The sequence below is a fragment of the Lagenorhynchus albirostris genome, chromosome 1, assembly GCF_949774975.1.
Source record: "Lagenorhynchus albirostris chromosome 1, mLagAlb1.1, whole genome shotgun sequence".
In the NCBI taxonomy this organism is placed as follows: domain Eukaryota; kingdom Metazoa; phylum Chordata; class Mammalia; order Artiodactyla; family Delphinidae; genus Lagenorhynchus; species Lagenorhynchus albirostris.
This window is the reverse complement of record NC_083095.1, coordinates 188,673,415-188,686,311: the sequence shown is the minus strand read 5'-3', so window position 1 is coordinate 188,686,311 and position 12,897 is coordinate 188,673,415. Positions and strand designations below refer to the sequence as shown.

The following is a 12,897-nucleotide window of genomic DNA, read 5'->3' as shown; positions in this document are numbered from 1 at the left end:
TTGATCATTTGGAGATCATGGGAAGAAAATGCACTTAATTTCCCCAGCAAGGAGTTATGACAGCACTTGTGAAATGTTGCCAACCAGGGAAGCCCATCAGACATGCAGTGCTCAAGATGTTTGTTTGGGGTAATCACATAGGCACTCCTGACTTTTGAAAAAGGCCGCTCTGAGTGTTGGAAGTGAGACCCAGGCTTCAGTGATTTGAGGAATGGATAGGAGGTGAGAATTTGGAGAGCACTCAAAAAAGCTGGATAGTAAAGGAAGAAAAGAAGACTTACCTTTGTCTAGTTTAAAATATTAATAACTTACTGTGCACCAATCTACCACTTTAGAAATACTTTTGAATGCTTCGTATGTTTGTTTTAGTCTTTGAAGGCAGGGACTTTATTTCTCTTCTCTCCTAATGCTGTTATGAAACAGTAATGCTTGTTAAATGGTGAAGCAGTTTTTTATTTTTCCTTTGGGGGTTGTGATTTTAATCCACATAAAGCTTCATTGGGTGATTAGAATAGAAACACTTGATCATGTCCATTCTAACATGAAACGCATCAGAGCTGGGCCCCAAGGGGTCCCTTTTCCTGTTCTAGCCTGTGTGTCATTTCCTGTGACCTCAATCCTGCCTAATTATTTTTAAATTGAGGTATAGCTGATGTACAATATAAGTTACAGGTGTACAGTATAGTGATTCACAATTTTTAAGGGTTATGCTCCATTTATAGTTACAAAATATTGGCTATACCATTGGCTATTTTGCTGAAATAATGCCATTTGCAGCAACATGGATGGACCTAGAGATTATCATACTAAGTGAAGTAAGTGAGAAAGAGAAAGACAGATACCGTATGATATCACTTACATGTGGAATCTAAAAAAAAATGATACAAATGAATTTATTTACAAAATGGAAATAGACTTAGAGACATAGAAAACAAATTTATGGTTACCAAAGGGGAAAGGGGGTGGGCGAGGGATAAATCAGGAGTTTGGGATGAACAGATACACACTACTGCATATAAAATAGGTAACAACAAGGTCCTACTGTATAGCATAGTGAACTATATTCAATATTTTGTAATAACCTATATAGGAAAAGAATCTGAAAAAGAAATATCTATATCTGTATATCTATCTATATAAAACTGAATCACTTTGCTGTATACCTGAAACTAACTCAACATTGTAAATCAACTATACTTCAATAAAGAAAAAAATATTGGCTGTATTCCCTGTATTATATAATAGATCCTTGTAGCTTATTTTATACCTAATAGTTTGTACCTATTAATCCCCTACTCCTTTCTTGCCCTTCCCCACTTCCCGCTCCCCACTGGTAGCCACTACTTTGGTCTCTATATCTGTGGGTCTGCTTCTTTTTTGTTATATTCACTAGTTGTATTTGATGAAGCAGTTTTTGGTGCCACTTACTATCTTGCAATAGGATCCTCTTTCTGTTTTCTTTTTCTCAAGTGTCCATCTTCTTTGTAATTTTTTAAAAAAAACTATTTCTTCCGTATTTATCTTTTTTCAGCTTTTTCTCATTTGTTCATTAGTGGCATTCCTATGGGACGGTGAAGACCAAAGAGGTTATTTACTTAGGGTTCAGATTGAAACACTGAAAAGGTTGATAGGCGTTGGAGGTGTATCACTGTTCACTTTCTCTCATCTTGCATCCCTAGGAATAATATAAAACAACAGCCCTGTGAAGTTATTGTTGGAGCCCAGTGTGGCAATGCAGTCTTACGAGGAGCCCACGTCTATGTTCCAGGAATTGTGTCAGCCTCAAAATGTGAGTATAATGTTGAGGTTTCTCTGTAGAACAGCCACTAAAATTTATGTGTATCATCAAATGGAAAATTTATTAAATCATCACTCAGGTACATTTCAGATTTACTTTAATAAAGATATTTTCCAAGTTTTGCATTTAGTATAGCCGGTTGAGAGAGATATCTGATAAGGACTAACAAGTTAGGCATCCGTATATGAGTTTTGTGCCCATTTCTTTTATTCCCTTTGAGGACGTGTGTGATGATGTTTACAGGATCAGGACTGATGAATAGAGCGTAAGATGTCAGTGAAATTTTGTTTTGTATTCTTTACTCTGTTGCCCTAAAACCTCAGGCTGCTGTCCTGTCATTTGTGAGGGGAACATTCGGAGCCTAGAATCTTAAATATTGGGATGAATCTTAGTATTCTTAATTTACCCTCTTAGGGAATGTTAGGTTTGGGAAAAATAATTTAAATAGAAGATATCCTTCCTTTTCTGCTCAGCTAAAGACTTCCAGCTGAAGTCAGATGTTTTGAAGACTGTTCTGTATCTTTGTTTTCCTAGGGGAAAAAAAGCATCAGTTCGATTTATTGTTGGCAAACGTTTGAAAGTAAAAAGTTACATTTTCTATTAGGGGTTACAGTGAGATGGGTCAGTCTGCTTCATGCCCACTACTGATGCCCCTAGGCGTCCCCAGTCTTAAAGCTTGAAGACTTAAAGCTTAAAGAATTTTCACTATTCTGCTAACGTACAGATAGATCAGTGTGATATGATTTTCTTCTTTCTCTAGTTATGAAAGGTGGAGATGTTGTTTCCGTGTACTCTGATATTAAAGGCAAATGTAAGAAAGGAGCCAAAGAATTTGATGGAACAAAAATATTTCTTGGAAATGGGATTTCTGAACTAAGCCGCAAAGAGATCTTCAGCAGGCTCCCTGAACTGAAGTATGTCAGCAAATGCCATTTGGGGGAAATAAGCACCTGTGGTTCAAAGAAAATGAAAAACAATGTAAAAAATATATCTAGAAAACTTTAATGAGCAAAGGGGTTTTTAGTCCAGATATATATGTGGCTGCCTTAACTCTGTTTTCTATTAATGGAAATACACTTCACTGACCTTAAAAAAATCTATCTATCTAGTTGCATTATATGAATGATTTTTTTTTTAGTATAAATTCAACTGGAAAATACTTTAACCCATATTGCCATTTTTGAGGGGGAAATATCCTTTTAGGTAAAAGAGTAAATGCTCAGATTAAGGAGCCTATTGTATATTAAGTTGAAAAGTTTTGTATCTTTGGAAAACATTACTTATGTTGATAAAGGATGAATTAGACCACCTCTCCAGATCTTTTTTTAACAGTCTGTGGGCAAAGAAAAGCTTATGGCTTTAATATTAAAAAGAGAAAAAATATTTAACTAAAAAATTTACCAGGAAGCCAGTACTCACATGAATACTTGTGGTCAAAAATTAATGTTCGGACTTACACTGAATTAAAATCCAAGTTATGTTAAAATCATCTCCAGTTGCTACAGATGCTGAATAAATTAAATTGGTGGACAGTCCAGTTTCTTATAATTTTTAAATTTTTTTTTTTTTTTTTTTTTTTTTTTTGGCGGTACGCGGGCCCCTCACTGCTGTGGCCTCTCCCGTTGCGGAGCGCAGGCTCAGCGGCCATAGCTCACGGGCCCAGCCGCTCCGCAGCATGCGGGATCCTCCCGGACCGGGGCACGAACCCGTGTCCCCTGCATCGGCAAGCGGACTCTCAACCACTGCGCCACCAGGGAAGCCCTCTTATAATTTTAAAAATTGAAGTATAGTTGATTTATAGTGTGTTAATTTCTGCTGTACAGCAAAATGACTCAGTTATACATATACATTCTTTTTTATATTCTTTTCCATGATGGTTCATCACAGGATGTTGAATATGGTTCCCTGTGCTGTACAGTAGGACCTTGTTGTTTATCCATTCTGTATGTAATAGCTTACATGTGCTAACCCCAACCTCCCAGTCCACCCCCTCCCCAATCCCCACCCTCTTGGCAACCACAAGTCTGTTCTCCATGTCTATGAGTCTGTTTCTATTTTGTAGGTAGGTTCATTTGTGTCTTATTTCGCCTCGTGTTTTCAGGCTGTTTTAGGAATCCTGTGGACAGCTCTGTTACTCCAAAGTTGACAGCTGATGGAAACATGCTGAAAGCTGTGAATTTATCCTGCTCGGACAGAGCCACATCCCTGATTCCTGGGACAGTTTTTTATATTAAAGCAATTTGGATTTCTAGTTTATAGTTGAAAGCTGTGAATTTATCCTGCTAGGACAGAGCCACATCCCTGATTCCTGGGACAGTTTTTTATATTAAAACCATTTGGATTTATAGTTGAAATTAATTCTTCTAAGGAAATAGGCTATCCTCTCCACCTAGAGATAGTGGTACTTTCCAAATGGCCAAGAACAAATACTGTCTTCTCCTTGGAGCGCCTTCTGAAGATTATGCATACATCTGCTGTGTTAACCTTTGGGTCTGTAATGGGGAGTTGATAGCTTGACTGCTTCCTTTAGCTCGTTATTAGTGGTACTTGCTTTATCCTCTTATTCGACGTGGTGGTTCCAGTAACTGGGTCCACAGGTTTCTGAGTACTGTTTTCTTTGTTGGTGGGAGTAGGAGGCAGCCATCTTTTAAGAAACTGTTGAGTTTAAAAAAAAATTTTATTTTTTATTGGAGTACAGTTGATTTACAATGTTGAGGTAGTTTCAGGTGACAGCAAAGTGATTCAGTCATATGTATACACATATCTATTCTTCTCCATACTTTCTTCCCGTGTAGGTTATTACAGAGTATTGAGCGGAGTCCCCTGTGCTATGCATGCAGTAGGTCCTTGTTGGTTATCCGTTTTAGACATAGTGATGGGTACATGGTAATCCCGACCTTCCAATCTTTCCCTCCCCCCACACCTTTCCCCTCTGGTAACCATAGGGCATTCTCTAAGTCTGTGAGTCTGTTTCTGTTTTGTAAATACGTTCATTTGTATAATTTTTTTAGATTCCACATATAAGTGATATACGAAATTTGTCTTTCTCTGTCTGACGTACTTCACTTAGTATGATAATTTCTAGGTCCATCAATGTTGCTGTAAATGTCATTATTTCATTTTTTTTAATGGCTGAGTAATATTCCATTGTATATATGTGCCACATCTTCTTAATCCATTCATCTGTCAGTGGACACTTAGGTTGCTTCCATGCCTTGGCTATTGTAAATAGTGCTGCAATGAATATTGGGCTGCGTGTACCTTTTTGAAGAATGAGTTCCTCCAGATACATGCCCAGGAGTGGGATTGCTGGATCATATGGTGGCTCTATTTTTGGTTTTTTAAGGAACCATCATACTGTTCTCCATAGTGGTTGCACCAATTTACATTCCCACCAGCAGTGCAAGAGGGTTCCCTTTTCACCACACCCTCTCCAGCAGTTATTGTTTGTAGACTTTTTGATGATGGCCATTCTGACTGGTGTGAGGTGATACCTCATTGTAGTTTTGATTTCTCTAATAATTAATGATTTTGAGCATCTTTTCGTGGCCATTGATTGGTATGTCGTCTTTGGAGAAATGTCTGTTTAGATCTTCCCATTTTTTGAATGGGTTGTTTGTTTTTTTGAAATAGAGCTGCATGAGCTGTTTGTATATTTTGGAGATTAATCCCTTGTCGCATCATTTGCAAGTATTTTCTCCCACTTTGTGGGTTGTCTTTTCATTTTGATTATGGTTTCCTTTGCTGTACAAAAGCTTTGAAGTTTCATTAGGTCCCATTTGTTTACTTTTGTTTTTATTTTCATTACTCTAGGAGGTGGATCCACAAAGATATTGCTGTGGTTTATGTCAAAGAGTATTCTTCCTATGTTTTCCTCTAAGAGCTTTATAGTATCAGGTCTTACATTTAGGTCTTTAATCCATTTTGAGTTTATTTTAGTATATGGTGTTAAAAAATGTTCTAATTTCATTCTTTTACATGTAGCTGTCCAGTATTCCCAGCACCACTTATTGAAGAGACTGTATTTTCTCAATTGTATTGTCTTGCCTCCTTTGTCATAGAATAATTGACCATAAGTGCTTGGGTTTATTTCTGAGCTTTCTATCCTGTTCCTTTGATCTACAAGTCTGTCTTTGTGCCAGTATCGTATAGCTTTGATGACTGTAGCTTTGTAGTATAGTCTGAAGTCAGGGTGTCTGATTCTTCCAGATCTGTTTTCCTTTTTCAGGATTGCTTTGGCTATTTGGGGTCTTTTGTGTTTCCATATAAATTTTAAAATTTATTGTTCTGGTTCTGTGAAAAATGCCATTGGTAATTTGATAGGGATTGCATTGAATCCATAGATTGCCTTGGGTAGTATAGTCATTTTGACATTATTGATTATTCCAACCCAAGAGCATGGTATATCTTTCTATCTGTTTGTGTCATCTTCAGTTTCTTTCATCAGTGTCTTATAGTTTTCAGAGTACAGGTCTTCTGCCTCCTTAGGTAGGTTTATCCCTAGATATTTTATTCGTTTTGTTGCAAGGGCAAATGGGATTGTTTTGTTAATTTCTCTTTCTGATCTTTTGTTGTTAGTGTATAGGAATGCAAGAGATTTTTGCATATGAATTTTGTATCCTGCAACTTTACCGAATTCCTTGATGAGCTCTGGTATTTTTCTGGTGGCATCTTTAGGATTTTCTATGTATAGTGTCATGTCATCTGCAAACAGTGACAGTTTTACTACTTCTTTTCCAATTTGGATTCCATTTATTTATTTGTTTATTTTGGATTCCATTTATTTATTTATTCATTCATTCTTCTCTGATTGCTGTGGCTAGGACCTCCAAAACTATGTTGAATAAAAGTGGTGAGAGTGGACGTCCTTGTCTTATTCCTGATCTTAGAGGAAATGCTTTCAGCTATTCACCATTGAGAATGTGTTAGCTGTGGGTTTGTCATATGTGGCCTTTATTATGCTGAGGTAGGTTCCCTCTATGCCCACTTTCTGGAGAGTTTTTATCATAAATGGGTTATCATAAATTTTGTCAAAAGCTTTTTCTGCATCTATTGAGATGATCATATGGTTTTTGTTCTTCAATTTGTTAATGTGATGTGTCACACTAATTGATTTGCGGATGTTGAAGAATCCTTGCATCCCTGGGATAAATCCCACTTGATCATGGTGTATGATCCTTTTAACGTATTGTTGGATTTGGTTTGCTAGTATTTTGTTCAGGATTTCTTGCATGTATGTTCATTAGTGATAATTGGCCTGTAATTTTCTTTTTTTTGTGGTATCTTTGTCTGGTTTTAGTATCACGGTGACGGTGGCCTTGTAAAATGAACTTGGGAGTGTTCCTTCCTTGGCAGTTTTTTGGAAGAGTTTCAGAAGGATAAGTGTTAACTCATGGAAATGTTTGATAGAATTTGCCTGTGAAGCCATCTGGTCCTGGCCTTTTGTTTGTTGGAATTTTTTTAATCACGGTTTCAATTTCAGTACTTGTGATTGGTCTGTTCATATTTTCTATTTCTTCCTGGTTCAGTCCTGGGAGATTGTACCTTTATAGAAATTTGCCCATTTCTTCTAGGTTGTCTGTTTTATTGGCATATAGTTGCTTGTAGTAGTCTCTTATGATCTTTTGTATTTCTGCAGTGTCCATTGTAACTTCTCCTTTGTCATTTCTAATTTTATTGATTTGAGCCCTCTCCATCTTTTTCTTGATGAGCCTGGCCTAAGGTTTATCAGTTTTGTTTACCTTTTCAGAGAACCAGCTTTCAGTTTCATTGATCTTTCCTTTTGTTTTCTTCGTCCTTATTTCATTTATTTCTGCTCTGATCTTTATGGTTTCTTTCCTTCTATTAACTTTGGGTTTTCTTCTTCTTTCTCTAGTTGCTTTAGGTGTATGGTTGGGTTGTTTATTTGAGATTTTTCTTGTTTCCTGAGGTAAGATAGTCCCTCTTAGAACTGCTTTTGATGTGTCCCATAAGTGTTGGATCGTTGTGCTTTTGTTTTCATTTGTCTCTAGGTAGTTTTTGATTTTCTCTTTGATTTCTTCAGTGATCCATTAGGTTGTTTAGTAACATATTGTTTAGCCTCCATGTGTTTGTGTTTTCACAGTTTTTTTTCTTGTAATTTATTTCTAATCTCATAGTGTTGTGGTCAGAAAAGATGCTTGATATGATTTCAATTTTTTTAAATTTACTGAGGCTTGATTTATGGCCCAGCATGTGGTTAATCCTGGCGATTGTTCCATGTGCCCATGAAAAGAACGTGTGTTCTGCTGCTTTCCGATGGAATGCTCTGTACATAATCAATCAAGTCCACCTGGTCTAATGTGTCATTTAAGGCCTGTGTTTATTGATTTTCTGTCTGGATGATCTGTCTGTTGGTGAAAGTGGGGTGTTAAAGTCCCCCTACTATTACTGTGTTACTGTCGAGTTCTCCTTTTATGGCTGTTAGCATTTGCCTTATATATTGTGGCGCTCCAGTGTTGCGTGAATATATATTTACAGTTGTTATATCTTCTTCTTGGATTGATCCCTTGATCATTATGTAGTGTCCTTTTTTGTCTCTTGTAACAGTCTTTATTTTAAAGTCTATTTTGTTTGATATGAGTATCACTACTCCACCTTTCTTTTGATTTCCATTTGCATGGAATATCTTTTTCCATCCCCGCACATTCAGTCTGTATGTATCCCTAGATCTGAAGTGGGTCTCTTGTAGACAGCATATATTTGGGTCTTGTTTTTATATTCATTCAGCCAGTCTGTGTCTTTTGGTTGGAGCTTTTATCTACTTACATTTAAGGTAATTATCGATATGTATGTTCTTATTGCCATTTTGTTAATTGTTTTGTTTTTGTAGGTCTCTTTTCTTCTTTTGTTCTTTTCTCTTGTGATTTGATGACCATCTTTAATGTTGCATTTGGATTGCTTTTTATTTTTTGTGTGTGTATCGTAGATTTTTGGTTTGCGGTTCCCATGACTTTTATATATATATATACAAGATTGTTCTAAGTTGCTGGTCTCTTAATTTCCAGTGCGTTTCTGGTATCCGGCATTTGTACTCTCCTCACGATTGCTGGTTTTGATATCATATTTATGTGTGGATGATTTCCTACCTTTATGTTTGCTTTTACTGGTGAGCTTTTCGATTAGTAATTCTCTTGTTTCTAGTTGTGGCTTTTTCTGTTCCGTCTAGAGAAGTTCCTTTAGCATTTGTTGTAAAGCTGGTTTGGTGGTGCTGAATTCTTGTAGCTTTTGATTGTCAAATCTGAATGAGAGCCTTGCTGAGTAGAGTATTCTTGGTTGCAGGTTTTTCCCTTTCATCACTTTAAATATATTGTGCCACTCCCTTCTGACCTGCAGAGTTTCTCCTGAAAAATCAGTTGATAACCTTATGGGGATTCCCTTGTATTTTATGTGTTGCTTTTCCCTTTTTACTTTTAATATTTTCTCTGCCTTTAATTTTTGGCAGTTTGATTAATATGTGTCTCGGCGTGTTCCTCCTTGGGTTTATCCTGTATGGGACTCTGTGCTTCCTGGACTTGGGTGACTGTTTTCTTTCCCATGTTAAGGAAAGTTTCAGGTATTATCTCTTCAAATATTTTCTCAGGTCCTTTCTCTCTTCTCCTTCTGTGGCCCCTATAATGTGAATGTTGGTTTTTTTTTTTTTTTTTTTTTTTCTTTTGCGGTACGCGGGCCTCTCACCGCTGTGGCCTCTCCCGTTGCGGAGCACAGGCTCCGGACGCGCAGGCCCAGCGGCCATGGCTCACGGGCCCAGCCGCTCCGCGGCATGCGGGATCCTCCCGGACCGGGGCACGAACCCGCGTCCCCTGCATCGGCAGGCGGACTCCCAACCACTGCACCACCAGGGAAGCCCATGTTGGTGTTTTTAATGTTGTCCCAGAGCTCTCTGAAACATTCTTTTTTCTGTCCCATGGCAGTGCTTTACCCCATTCTGTCTTCCAGCTCACTTATCCATTCTTCTTCCTCATTGTTCAACTCCGTTGTTTAAATCTCTTGGCTCTTTCTTAAACATTTCTTGTATCTTCTTGGTCTGTGTCACCATTCTTTTTCTGAGATCTTGTATCATCTTTACTGTCACTACTATGAATTCTTTTCCTGTCTCCACTTCACTTAGTTCTTCTGGTGTTTTATCTCGTTCCTTTGTCTGGAACATATTCGTCTGCTGTCTCATTTTGTGTAACCCTGTGTTTGCAGTCCCACAGGCTGCAGGATTGTAGTTCCTCTTGGTGTGTGCCACCTTGTGGGTGCAGCCGGTCTAAGAGGCTTGTGCAGGCTTCCTGGTGGGAGGGACTGGTGGCTGCCCACTGGTGGGTGGAGCTGGGTTGTGGTGGGTAGGGCATGTCAAGTGTTGTGTTTAGAGGTGGCTGTGGATTCAGGAAGACTTTAAACAGTCTGTCTGCAGATAGGTGGGGCTGTATTCCCACCCTGTTTGTTTTTTTGGCCTGAGGAATCCCAGTACTATATCCTAAGGGCTGTTGGGTGGGGTCAGGTCTTGGCTTCAAAATGGTGGCCTCCAGGACAGCTCATGCCATTGAGTGCTCCCCAGTACCTCTGCCACCAGTGTCCTTGTCCCCACAGTGAGCCGCAGTTGCCCCCTCCCTCCCCAGGAGACCCTCCAAGACCAGCAGGTAGGTCTGGCCCAGGCTCCTATGAAGTCACCTCTTTTTCCCTTGGGTCCTGGTGTGCATGAGACCTTGTATGCGACCTCCAAGAGTGGCGTTCCTGTTTCCCTCAGTCCTGTGGAGTTCCTGTGATCAAGCCCCACTGGCCTTCAAAGCCAAATACTCTGGCTTCTCCTCCTCTTGATGCCAGACCCCCAGACTGGGGAGCCTGACATGGGGTTCAGAACTCTCACTCCTGTGGGAGAACCTCTGTGATATAATTATTTTCCATTTTCTGTGTCACCCACCCAGCGGGTACGGGATTTGATTGTATCATGAACGTGCCCCTCCTGCTGTCTCGCTGCGGCTTCTTCTTTGTCTTTGGAAGTGGTATATCTTTACTGGTAGGTTCTGGCCCTTTTTTGTTGATGGTTGTTCAGCAGTTAGTTGTGATTTTGATGTTTTCATGAGAGAAGGTGAGCTCTGGTCCTACTGCTTCTCCATCTTGTTAGGAAACCAAGAAACTGTTGATTGTTAAACTCATCATTCAGGTAGGCCATTATGATTTTTTTCTCTGCCTATGTGAGAAAAAGTGTGCTTCCACAGCAAAGAAATGTGGCATTTAGACACTGTTTATTATTTATATTCTTTTAAAACTTAGGACCAACTCTTTTAACAGTACATTTGTACAGTCAGTGAATTTGTGCCCTTTGGTTTCTTGAATGCCAGCTGAGTTGAATCATTAGTAGACTCAGAGATAGATTAGTTTACTAACAGATTGTTCATCCTATGGGGTGTTATATTTCACATTATTATGTGGAGATATATGGTACCGAAATAGTTTCAAAGGAAACATGTCAGCCCATACCTGAACAATAACTGGCTTAAATTATTTTGTCACGTTACTTTAAATTAAATACTGTACAGATGGATACTCTTGTGCTGGTCGGCGTGGTCAGAGGGAGATAGTGCAAGGGGAGCCAGAGCTTGAAGCACTGGTGGGAACTGGGTTAGGAAGGCAGGTGTATAAGTGTTTGTTTCAGTATTTTGCAGAGGACTGGAGCCCTGCAGGATAGAGTCACTTGAGCGATGATTCAAGGCATTCAGTAGTGGGTCTAGATGCTTGCACTGGGGGCAAGGTGTTGATCAAGGTAAGTGCCCCAGTTGTCTCAACAAAGGACTGACTTTTGAACAGTGAGGCAGTGATTTTCGTAAGTTTCTTTTGTGTATTTTCTGCTCAGGGGCAAGAACTATTTAACTAAGAAGTGGTTTGATTTGACCCTGACTGGAGCAAGGAGGAGGCTTAACTCTGATGAAAGGTGCAGATTTGGAGATACCAAGTGTTGCACAGATGAGTGAGGGTAAAAGGCATGGGAAGAAGAAGAAGGAGTTAACATTGGTAGTCAGACCCACTGCAGTGACAGTCCACAAATGCCTGCAGAAATTATTTCACTCTTAAGGGTCAGCATAAACTTACTCTGCTGTGGCATAATAAGAAATACATAAATAATTTGATCTATGTCCCAGGTTGCTGGCATACAGCTCCCAAAGCCCTTGGGATCTCAGGAGCGGTAAGAGTGCCTCTGTACCCCCGCCTGGCAGCTTCAGGACGGGGCTGTTGGCCGGAGCAGCCAAGCACGTGATCAGAGGGTGGCACGTGTGCCTCATCCCAGGCCTCCGGGAAAGAGAGAGGGCATGGAGACTGAGCTAGCCACCAGTGCCCGTGATTTAATCAGTCATGCCCATGTGATGAAACCTCCCTAAAAGCCACTGAACGAGGGGCTTGGACAGCTTCCAGGTTGGTGAACACATCTAGGTTCTGGGAGGGTGGTGTATCCATGCTCCCTCTCACGCCTTGCCCGACGCATCCCTTCTGTTTGGCTGTTTCCCCAGTTGTATCCTTCATAGTAAACTGGTGACCGCAAGTGAAGTCATCAGTTCTTGTTTCTGTTTTTGTTTTTTTACAGAAAAGAAAGTCAAACTTATTTAATGAAAAACTAGAATTAATAAAAATTAGCAAATACACACACAAAATATACACACACAGCAGCACTGTGTATTGACTCACATAGGGGAAAAGCAGTGGTCCAAGACCTCTCAACATGGCTTGTCAGTTAAAGAAAAAAATACCCAAACACACACACACGCATGCGCACACAAAAAAACAGAACAGAAAACAAGAACCCAATATTTTTCAGCAGTACACTCAATCTACAACCAACACAAATTCAGAATTATTTTACAATGCTTCCTTTCTTAATACAAAAGATGCCCATCTTGGGTGTGTATATATATATATTTTTTTTTTCAGTGGTTTACTGTTGACTTATTTTTAAATATATTAGTGTTACTACATGTGACCGTTTCCCGTATTTAATAGCCTTTCCTTTTATTTGGGCACCTTCATGTGCCCAAAGCGCCCGGTTGGCAGGCAGACAGGTAACTTGTTTTCCTGAGTTCTGTGAGTTATCCTGGTGAATTGTC

General features: G+C 39.4%; 1 protein-coding gene across 9 annotated transcripts in view; it reads left to right on the top strand.

The window, feature by feature from the left end:
• NSUN6 (NOP2/Sun RNA methyltransferase 6) overlaps window positions 1-12,897 on the top strand; it is a 108,166-nt gene that overhangs the window by 28,875 nt on the left and 66,394 nt on the right. For all 9 annotated transcript variants that reach the window (XM_060162865.1, XM_060162883.1, XM_060162845.1 and 6 more), the window contains 2 exons: window positions 1,680-1,789; window positions 2,559-2,712. In XM_060162865.1, coding sequence (XP_060018848.1) covers window positions 1,680-1,789; window positions 2,559-2,712 — 264 coding nt within the window. The remainder of the gene's footprint in view (window positions 1-1,679; window positions 1,790-2,558; window positions 2,713-12,897) is intronic.